The 19,688-nt window shown below is 33.7% G+C and overlaps 2 protein-coding genes across 2 annotated transcripts; one reads left to right on the top strand and one right to left on the bottom strand.

The window, feature by feature from the left end:
• Nucleotides 1-312: 312 nt before the first annotated feature.
• LOC118053737 (inner membrane protein PPF-1, chloroplastic) lies at nucleotides 313-6,442 on the top strand. Its single transcript, XM_035065083.2, has 10 exons — nucleotides 313-792; nucleotides 900-974; nucleotides 1,080-1,140; nucleotides 1,385-1,458; nucleotides 1,566-1,670; nucleotides 3,791-3,898; nucleotides 3,991-4,094; nucleotides 4,709-4,858; nucleotides 4,939-5,059; nucleotides 6,156-6,442. The coding sequence occupies exons 1-10, from the start codon at nucleotides 358-360 to the stop codon at nucleotides 6,261-6,263; spliced, it is 1,341 nt and encodes a 446-aa protein (XP_034920974.1). The 5' UTR covers nucleotides 313-357; the 3' UTR covers nucleotides 6,264-6,442.
• A 7,142-nt stretch (nucleotides 6,443-13,584) lies between these two features.
• Nucleotides 13,585-16,898, bottom strand: LOC118053740 (uncharacterized). The gene is made up of 2 exons (XM_035065085.1): nucleotides 14,117-16,898; nucleotides 13,585-13,958 (listed from the first exon to the last, which is right to left on the bottom strand). The coding sequence occupies exons 1-2, from the start codon at nucleotides 16,896-16,898 to the stop codon at nucleotides 13,585-13,587; spliced, it is 3,156 nt and encodes a 1,051-aa protein (XP_034920976.1).
• Between the last annotated feature and the right edge of the window lie 2,790 nt (nucleotides 16,899-19,688).

The following is a 19,688-nucleotide window of genomic DNA, read 5'->3' as shown; positions in this document are numbered from 1 at the left end:
CAGTGCTTTACATGCTCACTGAATTTAAATAATGTTCAGTGAGCCGTGAGATTAGTTGTGGTGCGCGCAAGCTGACCGGAACACCCACATAAATAAAAATAAAAATAAAGGATATTTTTTGTGGTTTAGTTTGAGTAGAGATATATAATTATTAATTTTAAAGTTTATTGAATTAATTAAGATGTATGTAAATTGATTGGTTATTTATATTAATAAAAAATTAATATAAATAAAGGATAATTGAAAAAATATAAATAAAAAGAATATCAATCTCACCTCTAACTCCACCACTCCAACTCTCATGAGAACCTGACCCCCCCCCCCCCTCCCCCCGCAACCACAATTCCCTCCCCTTCCATGGCGAGAACTCTCCTTTCATCTCCACCGTTCATCGCCACATCTCTCCCCTCTCTCTCTCGCCCCACTCTCACTACCAACCGTCGATTCATTTCCACAAGAATCAAGTTAAGCTTACACGACAACATTCCACCGATTCATCATCACTTAGACTCTTCAATTGATTTCAATTCAATTATTAGCAGAGCTGAAGGATTTCTCTACACGCTCGCTGATGCCGCCGTTGCAGTAGATTCCGCTGCTTCTACTACCTCAACTGATACTGCTCAAAAGAGTGGCGGTTGGTTCGGTTTCATCTCTGATGGTATGGAATTCGTTCTCAAGGTGCTGAAGGATGGACTATCGGCTGTACATGTGCCGTATGCATACGGTTTTGCCATTATTTTGCTTACTGTTATTGTTAAAGTTGCTACTTTGCCTTTGACCAAGAAACAGGTGATTATCTTTTCTTAATCTTCTATTTTAGTAGAAAAAATATAATAATTAATTCCGTTATTGTTAAAATTAAATGAATTTTTATTTTATTGTAATCAATTGTTTAGGTAGAATCTACACTGGCTATGCAAAACCTGCAACCTAAGATAAAAGCTATTCAACAAAGGTATGCAGGAAATCAGGTGAGGCAGTGTTAAGTATGATTTATTGAAATCTCCTGGTTTATTTTAAGCACATGAGTTTCGTGTTCTAAGGAAAGTTGATTTTTTATTTAATTTAATTTGTAGGAAAAAATACAGCTTGAGACATCACGTCTATACAGGCAGGCTGGAGTTAATCCATTAGCAGGTACTGCTTTAAGACATTGCATCTGTTTTGCTATTCAATCAATTGAAAATGGTTTCCTAAATATATATTTGTATCTTAGAGTTGCCTATGTTCTTTCGGGTTTTATTTAATTCACTCATAAAAGTCGGTTGCTGACTAAAAATGTTGGCCTTAACTAATACTTGCATCGGTTCTGTTAGTTTACTTGGTCTCTATGTGTAGTATATGGCTTGTGGTGCTGATCCTGAAGAACTTCTCATTTTAGGTTGTTTTCCAACTTTGGCTACAATACCAGTATGGATAGGCCTATATCAGGCTCTTTCAAACGTTGCAAATGAGGTATTTAATAGGTTGACATCATCTTGTTATCTTTTGTACAACGATGATGTATGTGCACGCGTAGAACAATTGACCAACGCTGATAACTGTAAAATTTTTCCTTAAAGGGAGTGTTGACAGAAGGTTTCTTTTGGATTCCCTCTTTGGGTGGGCCAACTACAATCGCAGCTCGACAAAGCGGATCAGGCATTTCTTGGCTTTTTCCATTTGTGGTAATAGAAATGTATCTTTCATCATAATCTTGAAGCTAACAATTATTCTTTTCTAGTCCTGTTATTGACATTAAACGTTTTCTTTTTCTCCGTACTTATGAAAAACTTGTGACATTGGTCATGTATTTGATGTAACTTTACCCCTTTCAAAATAAGCTCATGTTTGCAAAAGTGGAGAGTGAGATTGATGTATTGCATTTCATTTGTGGTTTGATATGCACACAGTTTGTTTTCCAATTCTACTTGATTAGCTCAGTGGATTTTAGGTCTTGCGAGTTTCTTTACCTAATTTTAGAATAGCTGTCTACGGCATAGGTGAGATATTGGAGATCAATTGTACGACACCATAAACCAACATACAGTTTATTTCAGATGATTTTGGTTAGGACATGAGGTTGTGATGACATGAATGCTGGAGTGATAGTTTATATCTCTTTCCTAGGGTTATGTTGCGCAGTATTGCTCCATTAGCTCTTAGATTGCCGCTTTGTTGAGGTGATTTCACTGTTAGCCGCAGAAAGAGGAAGATGTGAGGAAGCCTTAGGTCCCTATCTGAGGATTTGATTCTTTCTATGGTGGGGCAGTATGTCAGACATCTTTTATACACTTCTTATTTTCCTTTCAAGAGATATATTTTTTTCTTATATTCATCAAGGTACATGTTCAGCAATGCATAGCTCTGTTTTCTGTCCCAAAAATTCTCAATCTTGGTGCACCTAGTGGTAATTGTAGAGCTGTAAATGGTTAAATCCAGTGCAGGTTTAGTAAGACGCTAACTTTTTATCTGTTATTCAAACCTGCAACTGAAAAGGACCTGAAAGGAATTGTAAAACACAATTTGAATAAATGAATATTCTGTTTAATTTTTTTCTCTTTAATGATGTTGCAACAGAATACATGTGTGCATATATATATATATATATGTACACTTGCACAAATATATTTATATAATTGAATTCTCATTAGTTGGATGGAATCAAATCAACTTGAATTTGTCCATTTGTAATTGATTAATAATTATTGGATCTATAATCCTGTTTTAGATTTAAAATAATGGGATGGAATTCAAGGCTGACCCAACCAACTTGCTTCCCTACGTGATCCTCATTTAATTTTGTCATTCAAGCCTTTATTAGAGTTGCTTGGAACAACAACAAAGCCCTAGTCCCAAACTAGTTGAGATCTTTATTCCTCTATTACCACTTACATCCATGTTAACATAGGCCTCCCTCTTCCCCATTTTTCCACTTTCTTTTAACAACTTGTTACTTCTCCGAACCAGGTCTCTTGTGGCCTATGTTTGACATGGCCAAATCAACTTATCATTTCCCCTTTGTCATTGATTGGCATTTTCAAGTGCAAATCTTAGCATGAAATCCAGGTCATGCAGGTACTGTGGGTGCCTTTTGCTGTGCTTGATTGAATCTTAAGAAATGATGTTGATTGGCTAATACCTTTTTGTGCCTCTATTAGTGGTTGATGTCATGTTGTACATCAGGAAAAAAAAATGTCGGGTTCTCCATATCTTTGCAAAAGCTTTGACTTGCCACAGAGCTTCTTTAATATATGTTGAAAAAAGGTTCATTATTGATCCTTGCTTGTGCTTGAATTGGATCTTTCTGTTGCCTTGTCTTGGTAGAAGATGCAGCATACTTTTTTTATCTATTAACTATTTTAATGTCTTATTTCCTCGGAGCTATTATAGGGATCCACCTCCGTTATACTAGAAGACTTATTTCTATGTTTTATGCACTGATAAATTTATTTTTTACTATTTTCATCAAAAGCATCCTTTCTCAAATGCTCTAGCCTTGGATTTTGAAAGAAGTGATTTAGTGGTTTGAGAGAGAGGTGAGGAAATTTATTTTTAACTTTACAGTTTTGCCTGTTTGCTTATTTCATGTCCTCTGGAGTCATCCAGTTGGTATGCTATGGATAAATTAATGCAGGTCATGGGTAGTCTTGATGTGAAGAGATGGCTAATTTACACTCCAACATGCAAATTAGATGTAACTGCATTAGCTGTTGTTTACTATTTTACCATTAGCGAGGTGCTGTGCAGTCATATTTCTTCCCCGAGACTGTGTAGCAGATTTGGATAATCTAATTCTGTCATGCAGGATGGTCATCCGCCATTAGGCTGGAATGACACTGCAGCATACCTGGTTTTGCCTGTCCTCCTTGTTGTCTCACAGTACGTATCAATGGAGATCATGAAGCCTCCTCAGGTAGATAAATCAATCTCTTCATTGGCCTTTTCTGTTTGTCACCAGTATTCATCCAAATGATTCTTTAACCCCGAATTATTCTGGTTTGACAGACAGACGATCCAACTCAAAAGAACACACTTCTTGTTTTCAAGTTTCTACCTCTTATGATTGGTTACTTCTCTTTGTCTGTTCCATCGGGATTATCTATATACTGGTTTGTTTCTCATCAACAATGTCACTCAACTGAACTTATCCATGTTTTGTTTCCATGTGTTTAGTTTCATTAATTGACTTTGAGGAAGCAAGAAGTTTGTCAATTTTGTGCCATCAATAAAAAACTGACATCATATTGTCATTGTGGAATATCATCAGCATGAATTGCACATCTGTTGTTTTTATGTTATGTATTTTTGCTCGTGCTGTCATATTTGCACCTTCCCTCACATGGAAAAAATTATGAGCACTATTCATTGTTGGTCATAGAGGCATTCCAACTGGTGCTTTGAAATTAGTTTCTTTTTAGGGTAAATAAGCTAGCATTTATCATAACTTAGTCATTTCCCATAGTTCAAATTCATTCCCATGTAAACTAGTCTGCACATTTGTGTGTGGTTTCAGATGTTTCCCTCATTAGTAATTCCTCTGACTTGTGGAATGCCTCTGCATTTTCTTAAAGCGAAATTTGCAGTGGTCCTTTAGATTTAAACACAGGCATCAGAATTGTCTTTTTTTTTTAATATATATTTCATTCTTGTTAAGCTGAGTAGTTTCTTAGTGTGCACGCGCGTGCGGACCATTGTTATCAAAATGTATATTTGTGATTTATAGGTTCACAAACAACGTCCTCAGCACAGCCCAGCAGGTATGGTTGCGCAAATTAGGCGGTGCAAAGCCTGTAGTTAATGAGAATGCAAGTGGAATCATCACTGCAGGACGTGCAAAAAGATCAGCTGCACAACCAGGGCAGCCTGGTGATAGGTCAGTGTTCTTCTTTGCATTACTGTTTCTTAATTCAGCATCTCCAAGAGGGTCTAACAAACAAAGATGGAAATTGACAGGTTCAGGCAGTTAAAGGACAAAGAGAAGGGCAAAAAATTGAGCAAGGCATTGCAATCAGAAGATGTTCAAGCTCTGGATTCTGCATCTGACGAGGATTCAGATGAAGAGACTAAGGATAAGGTAAATCCTAAATTTTAGTCCTTAATTGTTTAAGTGATGCAAAGAAAAATTATCTTGGCTGTCTGGATTTTAAAACTTTTTAAATCACGGTGATCGTTAGGGGGGCAGGAAAGGGAACATATCTGTTTTTCTATGGTGGTGGTACTCATGCATTGCGAGGGTACAACCTCATGTTGGAATTATTAAGCCTCATATCATGATTATCATCATAGAAGGGGTACAATTTTCTTAAACTCAACATTTATCTTAGTCTTGTGAAAATTGGGAACTAGTTACGTGTTCAAGGCTTGTCATTGTAATCCATTTTGGTTAAGAAGAGCTTGTTGTGGGACCATGGATTGGAGGGTTAAAACCTTCCTTGTTACACTGGCTTCTTCAATGCCAGAAAGGCATATTAACTCTTCGTATATTTGCATCCATCTTCTGAGATTCTTAATACAATGAACAAGAAGAAAGTAGTGAGGCATGAAAACTGGTGGTCTTCGACACAGTTGGAATCTGCGCAAATTGATAATCAGCTTGCTGTCTTGATTTTTGGTAGCAATTGGTGGTTCACTGCTCCAAAGTGGGTGATTGACCCTTGAAATGAAATCAAGTAGCCCAGGGGGAAGGAAGGGAGGAGTATTGTATGGGCATGCATGCGTAAATGCTTTTCGAGCATATGCAGTGGTGGACTTTGAACATTGTTATGTAACTCTTTACTGCCATAAAGGGAAACCCATAGATTTCTTATCAGCAGTGAAGTTTCCTAGGATTCAAAAACAGAATGTTCTATTGTCAGATTGCATTACAACAGTAGGAAGACAAATGGTATGTGCAGGGAGGGACTTATAAAAATCGTTAAATTTCTCTTGCCATCGTCATTCTAAATAAGTTATCAAGCAATGTGGGCTGGTCAAACAATACAGTTGAAAATCTGAAGAGCCAATGCAATTCTAAACGAATTTCATTGCTTCAAGTGTACAGTAGATGATAATTACATGACTTGAGGGATCTGGTCTGTTTTCTATTAAGAATACTAACACTGTCAATAACTACTGTTCTTTTTCTTTTTGTCTTTTTCTGGCAATGATAAATGAGACAACTTGTATCACAGGGCGAGGAGGTTCTGGAAGAAGCATATGCTTCTAGTGCAAGCAAGAAGGTCCCGGATATTTCTCGGCCAAAGAGAAGCAAGCGGTCAAAGAGAAAGCGGGCTGTATAAAAACCTTGATGAATTTAGTTTTTGGCGAGTCCTGTATATCTCAAGAAGGTGTATTTGTAGTTTGATATTTAGTGCCATTTTCATGTAGGCTCATTCCAAGATGAGTTGCTAATGATGTAAATTCTGCCAATTTTGAACTCTTATTCCTCTTGATTTATTAAAAAGCATTTTCATGCTCTCATGCCACTGGTATGACACCCTAACGGAATCATGAATCGACATGGCAAGCAAGCTGGCTTGAAGTCTCGAGTGCAATGTTTTATAATAGGGGTAAAAGACCTAATCTCAAGACATCCCAGCAAGATTTGCTTCATTGTAATTTTTTTAGAGCTGGAAATTATTGACTAGGTCTTCACCTGTTCCTATAATCACATATGCATGTTTTTTCTCTCTTTTAATAATGCTTCGCTTGATTCTCAGAAATCAGGGGGTGAAGGCAAACAACACCACCCTGAGAAAGCTAAGGTTTTACTCGAGATGAGAAACGTGCAATTTCTTCATCGAAAATTGCTCTAAGATAACGAATCTAAATTAATTTCATCTTTTATACAAGCATGAAAACCAAGGAATCAGGTTTTTTCAACCGAAATGAATACCAGCTGATATTCTCATGGTGGAACTCAGTCTACTGGCTGTGCTAACAAGTGCATCTGTTGATTCATTGCTTAGATGGTGGGTTGCGATTGCCTACTGGGTTGGGTCCTGATGAACTCTTATGAATCCTCTTCTCTGCAACCTGTTCGGGTCAAAGCATGGATGCAAATACCACAAAAAAGAAAAAAAAAAGGTGAAGGCATAAATCATTTGCATTAAGATTGGTACCAAATACATGTAACCTAAACACTGAATTCCTTACCCAATTTGGTAAGTCGTCTCCCACGTGTAATTTTGAGGTGAGCTGTCGAGGCTTCAGTTTGAAATGAACTGTGGCAGCAGAGGCATGATAATGCCAACCATTAGAAATTGTGACAGAAAAAGGCTTTTGTTAATTTGCTGCAGTTAATTGGTTACGTGGAGAATAATCCCTCACCCACTGCTGAATCGCTATAGGATTCTGACAATGTATAATTAATGAATATAATAATAAGAGGAGAGGAGGGATGTTGCTTGCCTGCTTCCATAGCCTGAACCTTGATAATGGATGGGAAATGTTGTTGAGAAGCTACAAGCAGTAGCAATGCCAAGAGAAGATGGATGGTGAAAGTCAACCTACTCATCTGGGGCTTGAAAGGGAGCATGTTGCAAATGAATGGAGAAGCTTTATGTGATAGTGGTTTAGACAAGTATGGAGTATTTTTATCTACTGAATTCTCAGTAATCATAAACAAACTTGAATAAAATGCAGAGAATGTTTGGGAATCCTATGCCATTACATGCTGAATTGATAAGATTAAGAAAATGGGTTCTCCTCATTATGGGTTGACTTCTTCTCCGTTATCATTACTCAGGAATCATTGCATCCATGGTAAATATACAAGTACTTTGCTACATAATTTTGTTTTTGAGTGCTTAAGCCATGGATTTTTTTAAAACAAAAAAAAACACACATTTAGAAGAAAGTTAATAGGGTATGATACAATTTTAAAAAGTTTTTAGAGAAATAGCATAGTTTTTAAAGTATCAATGTTTTGAATTGCGGTTATTAAAGAACTGCTATTCAGAATAATGGTTTAAATAAAAATCACGATTCTGAATCACGGTTTTAGTGAAACCGTTATTCATAATAATAATTCTTTAACAACTGTAATTCAAAATCATAGTTATATTATCAAGCTGTGATTCAGAATCGCAGTTACGATGCATATATAATCCTCCCCTTTTTTCTTCATAGTCGCCACTCCTGCAAAATAAAAAACTCTAGAAAAAAGAAAAACCACCCTCCAATCGCTCAAAACGCCATTCAATCCTCCACTAAAACACCAGAATCATCTTTTACTTGTCTCCACAAGTCTTTCTACTATTTTTTATTGTAAACTGCCAACCCAAACTTCCATTGATAGCCTTCTTGCAACCACAACTGATGAAACTGCCACCTAGATATAAAAAAATCAAGGTAAAACATTTGCATTGTCTCTTAGTTTGATGGGTTTTATTATTGAATTGATAAGTTTTGTGTTTTGATTTAATTAGGTATTTGTGTCATGTTTGATACTTGGATGATTTTAGGTTTTGAATGTTTCAATTATGTGTTTTTAATAAATTTTTTGTTATTTATTGAATCAATGAGGTTTGAATTAGAGAAATTAAGGTTTAAATTGATTATTTGGTTACTTGTCATATTTAATTATATTGTTTGAACTAATATCAATTTTGTTTTAATTAATGCAATTAGTTAGGATTTGAATCAATTAATGTTATTAATAAAGTTATGATCGAAATCATAACAACTAGAGTTTGCGTTGATTTTTTGTAAAAAATAATCATGTTGAAGATTTTGTTCAATTAAGATCATTTACTTTTTAATTGGCATTCAATTGTTGTAATTCATATTTTTTGTTGTAAAAAATATTCAATTGACATTTTGTAAAAATTGTTGTAATTTAAATTTTGCAATTAATTATTTTTTATTGCTATTATTATGATCAAAGTAATAGCAATTATTGTTTGTGTTGAAGTGTAAGATAATTTGTTTTTAATAAAATGAGTATTTTTATTTTACAAAATATGTCTTCAAACTTGTTTATGTTGTGTCATTATAGTAGTATTATTGTTCATGATACAAATAATAGTATCACTTGTATTTGCATAAGTATTGTGTTCTTGAATGATATTAAAGGCATGTCATTTGATGATACTAAAAAAGTTATATGTGAAAGACTTGAGTTGAATTATAATGATACTGAAATAAATATCACTTGGAGGTGTCTTGTTGGGGAACATCAATAGTTTTCAATATCGATTACATGTGATGTTGATTTTAAAAATATGATGGAAATGTTCGTCCAAGGTAGCACTAACATGATTGAGTTGTATATGAGTAGCCAACCTAAACTTAGTAGGACTGGTACATTTAATGCTAGTACATTTAGGACATTGGAAGATAAGGTTATAAGAATTTGTGATAAAAATAAGAGTAAAACTGCATATTATAATCAAAGTTGGTATGACTCCTTTGATCCTAGTGATAATAAATATGAGAGTGTCATTGGGTTTAGTTAAAACATCAGATGATGATGATGATGATGAGGCATCTTGTTTGGAAATCTGGTCATGATACTAGAGTTGATCACATGGTTTGTAATGTTTGGTTTGTTTATCATAAAAAAATCAGTTGATAGTGGTGATTTGGTTGTTGGATAAAATTTCAGAACTAAAGATGATTTGGTGAATGTTATTAAGCAATGAAACATTGCAGATTCACTTAAATATCACATTCAATGTTCAAACCATACATTTGTTATATTAAAATGTGTTCACGCACTTGAATGGTAATGGTATTTATATGAGGGATACTGTAAAATGTCATATTTATTTGAGATAGTAAAGTTGAAAGGTTAAACACACATATATCAATACATACATTAAAAAAACAAAAACAAAAACAAAAACCATCACCAAATTGATACTAAATTTATTACATCAGTGATTGCAACCTTTTCTTTTATTTATAGGATTTGGATAAGATGTATTGCAGATTCTATAGGTTGATACTGCTTCCAAATCATGTGATCCCATATGTCATGCAATCGGGTTTTTATTACATTCAACACATAAAGATGGATCATGACTTGTTTATGGCACTAATTGAGAGATGGAGACTGGAGACTCACACTTTCCATCTTTGTGTCGGTGAGATGACACCTACATTGCAAGAAACTACTATTATGCTGAGCTTACCTATAAATGAGAGAGAAATTACTCTCATGGGTATCTAGAATAAGGTTACTCTATGCAAACATGCATTCGGACGAGTACCCTCTCATGAAATATTTAAGGGGAATGTTTTATACATGAGATGGTTTTGGGAAAACTTTTTTGAATTACCCGATGACTATGATGATGAGATCCTCCAATGATATGTTAATGCATAATAATAGTTCAATAAACATATTGATTTATCTATATTTGATTACAATTTGATGTTTATATTATGCAGGTATACTAGATCGTACATACTTTATATGTTTGGCAATATACTTTTCACATATATCAGTGGGACACATGTTCCCTTGTTCTACCTACCACTGTTAGAGGATTTTTAATCCATTCCACTATATAGTTGGGGTTCAAGCATCTTTGCATATTTGTATAGGTATTTGTGTCAAGCTAACTAGGAAAAATCAAAGCAAGTTGGAGAATGTTTATTGCTTTTACAGGTAAAATAAATGTAATAAATTTATTATTTTTTAATTATATTTTTTATACTTGAGTTAGTTACTAATTGTTGTATGTCTTTTTTGTACATAAAGATATAGTCGTGGAAGCATTTACACTTGGGGCAACCAAGAAATAAGTCTAGACTTGTTATGTCTATATAAGTTTTGGAGGTTGATCTACAACTTCCATTAGGATAAAAGTAATATGTTATTGAACATACAAATTATGTTTTTTAGATTAATAATATTTTTAATGGAAACCTTATTTAATAAGTTTCATTGCTTATTTATTAACAGATGGTGTGGTAGTATATATTTTGAAATTAATTTAACCCATGTTTTGTCATTTTATCATAGTGAGTTAGATAGAAAGTAGTCAAATAAGGTAAGTTGGTAAATTACAAGAAAGAAATAATTGATAGCGTTGATGTTGATAAATGGTGCGAAAATATTGTTTGTCTTGATGTTGGTAAATGATGAGAATTAATTACTTGTGTTGATGTTTAATTTTTTGGATATTGATAAATATTGGAAAATAATTAATTGCATTGATGTTGGTAAATTATGATAAATAATTGCTTGCGTTGATGAGAAAATATTGCTTGCGTTGATGTTGGTAAATGATGAGAATTAATTGATTACATTGATGTTTAATTTTTTGGCTATTGATAAATATTGGTAAATGATGAGAAAATATTGCTTGCGTTGATGTTGGTAAATAATGAGAATTTATTGCTTGTGTTAATGTTCACTTATTTTGGATATTGATAAATGTTATGAAATAATTTTTCATGGATTGATGTTGGTAAATGATGAGAAATAATTGCATTGTTGATGTAGTTTATGTTGTTGGTAAATAATGACAAATAATTGCATATGTTGATGTTAGTAAATGATGAAAAGTAATTGCTTTGTTAATGTTTCAATAGGTTGTGTGCAATCCTTATTCAAAAGATGATATGACAATTGTTTCTGTTATATGCACATTGGTTATGGACTTATGGACATCGATAGTCACCCTCATATTTTTTGAGCTTGTTGAGATGTATTGCCCAAACCGTGCATGTTATAATTTGGCTTTAAGCGACACATCCTATCTGACATAGATACGAGTGATCAATTGCATTTCATTAGTTGTTCAGGTAGGCATAGTTATTATAATTAAATGATCCACTATCTCCAGTGTATATTGATGTGCGATGCACAAAGAAATTTTATTTTTAAAGAGGTGCATCCTGTATGTTTTAAGGAGGAATACATGGATTAACACCTGGATATAACACGTTAAATCATTACATAAACCCCAACACAAGTTCCTCCACACAATGAGATAGAGTATGAGCCACATGCATATCAGATTTAAAATGTTGTAAGTATTTGTTACTTTTTATAGGTTTTGACAAAATCGTTTCATTTTATTTATGGATTAATAATTTTAATTTGATTTATATTAGGTTTGACATTTGTTACAGGATGGTTGGTGTGTTGCGGCTGATCTCCGTGATCTCGATGATGATAGATTTGCTTGTTATTATGCATTTTCTTGGTTTGAAACATGTTGTACTACACTTAACTTATTAGAAGAGACATTGAGAGTAAATGATGAAACCACACAAACAGGTGGAAGTCGTGCTATTGATGAAGCTAGTCCATCCACTCGTCGTTGCAAAAGACATAGATAAACTCAAATGTATTATTATGTTATGTTATATTTTTAGTTCATAGTTATTTTTTTATTATTACTTTTATAATATTGTTTTAGCTAATTATCATGTTCATTTTAAAATTGTCATATGTATTGTGCATTTCATACTTAATTTTATATAAGCGTGATTCAAAGAAAATAATTACAAAAGAATAAAGATAAAAATAAAAAATAGTATAAATTAAAATTAATAATATTACAATACTTGTGGATTCTGATAATTTTAGAGTCAGTTTGTTGTTTATTTTTTACGTTTCAAAAATATTTTTTTTTATTTTTTGTTTTAAATTAATTTATTTTTTTTTAATAATTTGAGATCTTTTTAATATACTGATATTAAAAATAAATTTTAAAAAAATAAAATAATATTATTTTAATATATTTTTAAATAAAAAAAATCATTACATACAAAACAGAAAATGGATTGTTAGTGATCTCACCGACCATTTCTGTACGATTCTTGCAAGAATTTGAAATCCTGCGCTGGTATAAAAAGGCTTAAGCCAATAGCTGCTTGGGCTTTGTTTTGTAGACATGTTAGAATAGTTTGTTTTTGTTTTGGTTCAATAGAAAGCCCAACAAGCCTCGAACAAGAAAGAAACTGATGCGGAGCTGTAATCATTAAAGGAAATTATTAAATATACACAGCCATGAGATAATTAATAAAATCATAAATAAATATATTAATCATTTGTTAATATATGTAGAATTTAATTTAATTGCAGAATTGTATCAGCGACTTGTCAATTTTCACCAAGATAATGGGTATATAAAGTTTTCATGCATGAGAATATGAACAGTCATATATAATCATTTGTTATAATTAGACTATGTAAAACATTTAGCATATACGATCTATGAACGAACGTATGTCCAAGGAAAAATATGATGCTCCAAAAAAACAGCAAAACATGTTGCTCAAATAGTGATAGGAGTCAGAACAGACTGTAGGCATCTATTATACAAGAGCTAGCAGGGACAAATTAATGTAGTTAACAAATATTTTCTGCATATTTCAAGTGGGGATTTCCCTAATTATAAGATGAGTGATGATTTCAATTTAACCTAGATAGAGAGGTAGACTTAATATGATGCTCATATATATTGATACTAGCTATCATGCACAAGAAAAGTGTGCATTATTAAAATTACATACAATGTCACACTAAAATATTACAAAGACATGTAGTGTGCTAAAACAAAACAAAAGAAAAAAAATCCATCCAAAATTAAGAATTCTATAAATGCATGCTCTTGGAGGCTCTCGTTGAAGTTCCATGTGAGATCGAAGTTGACTTTTTTAGCGAGGAACTATGATCTCACCTACATTTGTGTGCAAGTCAAGATTTCGCAACTCTAACAAAGAAATATGGAGACCTCCCAATAATCTCTTGGGAGATAGAAATTCTTGAGACACGAATTTCATTGAAGGTCGATTTTTTGGATTTGAATGTAAGCAAGAAAATATGAGACTTGCAATGGTACATATATTCTGTATGACAATCTCATTTGTTGGAGGTGGCAAACGAGGATCTAACATTTCTTTCAGTGTAATAGCGTGAGCAGATGATGATAGGATATCTCCCGGATGCCTTCCCATCAAAGTTTCAAGCGCCACAACTCCGAAGCTGTACACATCACATTTCTCTGTCACAGCCATAGTATAAGCCAACTCTGTCCATATACAAAACGAAATATATATATATATATATATATATATATATATATATATATATATATATATATATATATATATATATATAAAGAGAGGTTTGCTTTAGTTTTGCAGTGCATGAGTGGTAAATATAGATGTTAAGAAGAAATATTTTTACCTGGGGCAATGTATCCATAGGTACCAGCAAGTACAGTATGGTTGGACGAATCAGGATCGAGAAGTCTAGCCACGCCAAAATCAGCAACAAAAGACTTGGATTCTGAATTCAACAGAACATTGTTGCTTGATATGTCTCGATGAACAATTGGTGGGTTGCAATCATGATGCAAGTAAGATAATGCGTGAGCAATGTCTTTGATGATGCGTGCTCTTTTCATCCACTTCAATTCCACAGCTCCGACATCATTTCTCAAGGCACAAAACAAGCTTCCCTTTTCCATGTACTCGTAAACAAGAAACATGCAGCGCTGGTGCAAACAGAATCCATAAAGCTTTACAATGCTCCTGTGACGTATTTGTGTGAGCAATTCCACCTCATTTTTGAAACTCTTGTCAAAAGCCGGCTCCTCTGCCTCTCGACGATGAAGTTTCTTCAAGGCAACTAATTTCCCACTTGGAAGTTGTGCTCGGTAGACGCTCCCATAACCACCGGTTCCGATACAATATCTGAGGTCAAAGTTCTCGGTCGCTGTAATGATGTCTTCGTATGCAATCGTCCCATCATAATTCCATACGGAAAACAAGTCTCCATTCTTTGATGATGCTGGCTCAGGTTGGGTAGCCTTGTGTCGAGACAGATAACAACATCCGAGGCACAAGAGACAAAGTGAAATGGTGGTGATAGGAAGAAATATCTTGATGGAATGAATCCTTCTGTTGTCTTTTGAAGGTAACAAGTAGGTTTGTAAAGGTGGGGAGTAAATAGATGGACAATGTGAGAAATTAGGGTGTAAATATTTGTTGCCCTCAAATGCAGTAGCTTTAAAAGTTGCAGAATCGTTGGTAATTTCCCCATGAAGAAGTAAATCACATGTGAAATAAAAATCAAAGGGTGGTGGCAAATTCAAGGGAACACGGCCTGAGAGATTATTGTACCTAAAATTCACATAATTTAAAGAGCCCAAATCATATAGTTCGGAGGGTATCTCTCCACTTAAATTATTGAAGCTAAAATCTAGGTGGTTCAAATTATTACAAAACTTCAAAGATAAAGGAATCGAACCACAGATATTGTTTGAACTCAAATGTAATTGTTCCAACTTTGTCAAGTATTGTATTTCTAAAGGGATGGATCCATTGATTTGGTTGTGAGAGAGGTATAGCGTTATCAAGCTTGTTAAATTGCCTAACGAAAAAGGAATCAAACCGGTGATTTGGTTGTAGGAAAGATCTAAAAAACTCAAATAGGATAAAAGGCCCAAAGTTAAAGGAATCGAACCACTGATATTGTTTGAATTCAAATATAATTCTACCAAATATGTCAAGTTATGTATTTTTGAAGGGATGGATCCGTTGATTTGGTTGTGAGAAAGGTTTATCATTGCCAAACTTGTTAAATTGCATAACAAAAAAGGAATCAAACCAGTGATTTGGTTATAGGAGAGATCTAGATGAATCAAATTGGATAAAAGACCCAAAGTTGAAGGAATTGAACCACTGATATTGTTTGAACTCAAATATAATTCATTTAAATTTGTCAATTTTTGTATTTCTAAAGGGATGGATCCGTTGATTTGGTTGTCATGGAGGTCTAGGCTTGTCAAGTTTGTTAAATTGCCTAACGAAAAAGGAATCAAACCGGTGATTTGGTTATAGGAAAGATCTAAAAAAATCAAATTGGATAAAAAGCCCAAAGTTGAAGGAATCGAACCACATATATTGTTTGAACCCAAATATAATTCCTTCAAATTTGTCAAGTTCTGTATTTCTAAAGGGATGGATCCGTTGATTTGGTTGTGAGAGAGGTCTAGTGTTGTCAAGTTTGTTAAATTGCTTAACGAAAAAGGAATCAAGCTAGTGATTTGGTTATAGGAAAGATTTAAAAAAATTAAATTGGATAAAAAGCTCAAACTTAAAGGAATCAAACCACCTAGGATGATATTAAAGGAAAGATCTAAATCTTCAAGGTTGGTCAAATTTCCTATTTCCAAAGGAATGGTTCCACTGATTCTAACATCACGAATGATCAAAGACCTCAACTTGGCTAACCTACCCAATGTTCGAGGGATTGGACCATAAAGTGCATTGTAACTCACGTCCACAATCTCTAGATTTTTCATGTTCCCTATTTCTCTGGGGAGGGCACCTTCGAGTCTATTATAATCCATATGTAAATGCGTTAGATTGTCCAAGTGACAAAGTGCCGAAGGGATTGGGCCGCTGAAGGCGTTATGAGACAAGCTCAAAGTAACAAGATTTTTAAGATTGCCTAGTTCTGGAGGGATGGAATTAATGAAATTATTGGAAGAAAAATCAAGCTCAACCAATCGGCTGAGATTTCCCAGTGAAGACGGTAACTCACCTTCTAGATAATTTGAGGACAGGTTGAGGTATCTGAGTTGTGGGAGGATAGAAATTTGAGGCGGGATGCTCCCACTGAGCTCATGGTTGGGCAGGTGGAGACGGGCAAGGTTTGAGAAGCAAGAAAAGTTCATCTTTGCAAACTTATCTCCCACCTGGAGGAACTCTGGAGGTGGGGAAATCTCAGTGATGCTTCCAGCCCGATCACAGACTATGCCAGTCCAGTTGCAACGATGTGAGGTGAGGTTGCTGTAGTCACTCCACCATCCACTCTCAAGCAAAGCCTTGCCTTCTGATGCTAGCAAGGCTGAGTCATCAAGTGCAGCCACAAGACCAGTACTAGATACAAAAATACAAGACAAGAAAAATGAGATGCTTAAAATTGCAAGAAGTCTTGGCTCATCATCAATGGACGCCATGTTTGTGGCTAATGCTTCCCTTCAATGATAATGCTAAATTTATTAATGAAGCGCATGGCATCAATTCCCATGGACTCGTTCCAAGTCAAGATCGTCTGGTCTTTCACGTGTACCTTTCTCGCGTTGTGATTAAGAAAAAGGCTTACAAATGGTGGATTTTGGAAATTAAGAAGGCCAATCAGTTAATTCTATTCTCTCTGATTTTTATGGAAATAGACCGAGTAGAAAAATAATGCTAATACATAGTAGTTTTTTTATCATCGTACGTGCCATTAATTTTTGGATTTGATCCTTAGTCAATCCGTATTGCCCATGTCTTGTAGATTTAAGTTGAAATAGTGAAAACATTATCAAACATGCATAGATCAAGCTGATTATTAGTCTATATTGATAATCCGGATTGCTTTTTTTTTTTTTTTTTTTTTTTACAATAACAGTAGATTGGTTAGGTTGGACTCAACTTGTAGGCTAGGACAAGCTGATTATTAGTCTATATTGACGTGCAAGATCAGTCGGGTGCGCGTGCGCGCGGGGGCGAATAGTGACGATCTTGACTCAAGGAAAGTTTGCCCATTGCATGCTCTTGGAAGCAGCCGGATCATGTACTCTATTTATGAAACAAAGGGCCTACAAGACGTGGAATCAGTCCATGAAAAAGCCATGCACTTAATTCATAAATTTCGCAGGCAAGCACTAGACGCAAACATGGCCTCCAAGACGCGAGCAATTATTTTCCACACGGTCTCTTTCCATGGAAGGATGGATTGACTGCCTGGCCTTCTTAGTTTTCAAATGCCACTGTTCGTGATCAAAAATAGAATGCCTGTAACAAGTAAACCTGTGAACAAGTTGTTTAAAATTTCAAATCATCCATTAACAACATAAAAAATACACATAAACAAATAAAATTAATGTTAAAATATTGCACTTTCAATTATAGGTTTTAGGTTTGGTAATTTAAGGTTTTATTTGAGCTTAGGTTGTGGTGATGTAGACTTTGTTTTATATAAAATTTAAGATTGGGTTCAGATAAAAGTTATACTGCTTGACATGATTGTTATTGTTATTATTAGCGGTTGACTAATACAACCACTAATGACAATAGTGGTTGTTTACAAATGTTATTACTATTAATGGTTGTTAAATAAAATCATGTTTTTAAATAATGGTTAAATCAATGTGTATTATTTTTCAAATACTTTTCCCTTATGTTTTATATCTTAAAATCTTTTATCAAATTGTAATACTCTAATCCATGCTGTCAACATTGGTGTAGGGACCTTTCAATGCGTATTGGATAACTAAACCGAGCATTGTCTTTGTTATATATACAGTTTGGTTATGGAAATATACTTGTTTGTTCTTTAATTTAACCAATGAAAAAAAAAAAAAACTTAGGAAGTTGACTAAAGCAAAAGCACTTACTAACAAATCTTTTCCAATTTGGTAGCACTAGTATTCAATGCAATGCTTATAGATGAAATTGTTAGTGGATCGATGGATCATAGATGTATTATTTGGGATCCTTCCATGGTTCTTTCCAAAAAAAATCAAAAGCATCACTTCTTATATAATTACATGCAATTCAATTAATATAATCGTAGTTTAGCAAATATTAGTTGACCCATACTAAGTTACAATTCAATAAAAAAAAACTTTTTGAAAGTGAAAGAAATATATTTAGGTTATTAAAAATAATTTTCTAGACTTAACATGTCAACTTTAAAATCTATTAACTCGATTTCTTATCTAACCTAAGTTTAAAATTAATGCAGATGAGATTTGCCTAGACGTATCCAAAAAAAATCATGTGATTATTAAAAAGTATGGTTTGGCTTTAACAAATTCAAGATGATGTCTATTTTATTTTAATATTAAGACGACAATATATTAGATCAACTTAGGATTTACAGCTTAACTTGTTAAACCTTTGACATGATCATAGTCTTCACTGGGATTACCAGCCTTTTTTAAAAAAAAAAACATATTTTTATTTAATGATATGATAGCAAAAATAAACACATAAAATTGAATATGAATCAAATACCAAGATATTTGTTTTTGAGACTACAATAATCTTAAAAAAACAAACTAAAATCAATTATAAAAATCAATTCAAAATGAATCAAATATTAAAGGATGAAATTGAAACAAAAAAAGTAAAAAAAGATTCGATCAAAAGAAAAGAATTGAAAATGGAACTTAAAAAAGAATGAAGAAAAAGGTTCAACCTAATGGGTCAACCTTAAAATCTCTCAGTTTATCTCCTTGTCGAACCTAAGTTTAAAACTAACCCTCTTAAGAGTTGCCTTGACATGAACTAGTTGACTTAGTGGATCCAAAGACAACTCAAATAACCATTAAAAAAATATGGTTTGACTTTGAAAAAATTAAATTGAAAGGATTATGGAGGGATAATTTAATGACATGCTGGTGAAGAGCATGGCCTTTAAACAACATCTCTTAGACTTAGAAGAAGTATTCATTATTCTTAAACACCATAAGATGAAATTTAATTTTTCCAAATGTATTTTTGCTATCAAAGGAGGAAAGTTCTTAGGTTTCCTAATAAGCAACAAGGGAATTAAGCCTAACCTAGAAAAGATTCAAGCTATTCTTAACATGGCTCCTCTTTAATCAAGGAAGGAAGTTTAGGGCCTTACAACAAGATTAGCCACCAACAATAGATTCATAGCTCATCTAGGGAAGTGTGCTCTATATTTCTTCAAAACTTTGAGAAACATATCCAATTTGGAGTGGAATTCGTATTGTTATAAGGCTTTTAAAGAG

Source organism: Populus alba, chromosome 9 (assembly GCF_005239225.2).
Source record: "Populus alba chromosome 9, ASM523922v2, whole genome shotgun sequence".
NCBI lineage: Eukaryota > Viridiplantae > Streptophyta > Magnoliopsida > Malpighiales > Salicaceae > Populus > Populus alba.
The sequence above is the reverse complement of the archived record's forward strand: the minus strand, read 5'-3'. Positions and strand labels throughout refer to the sequence as shown.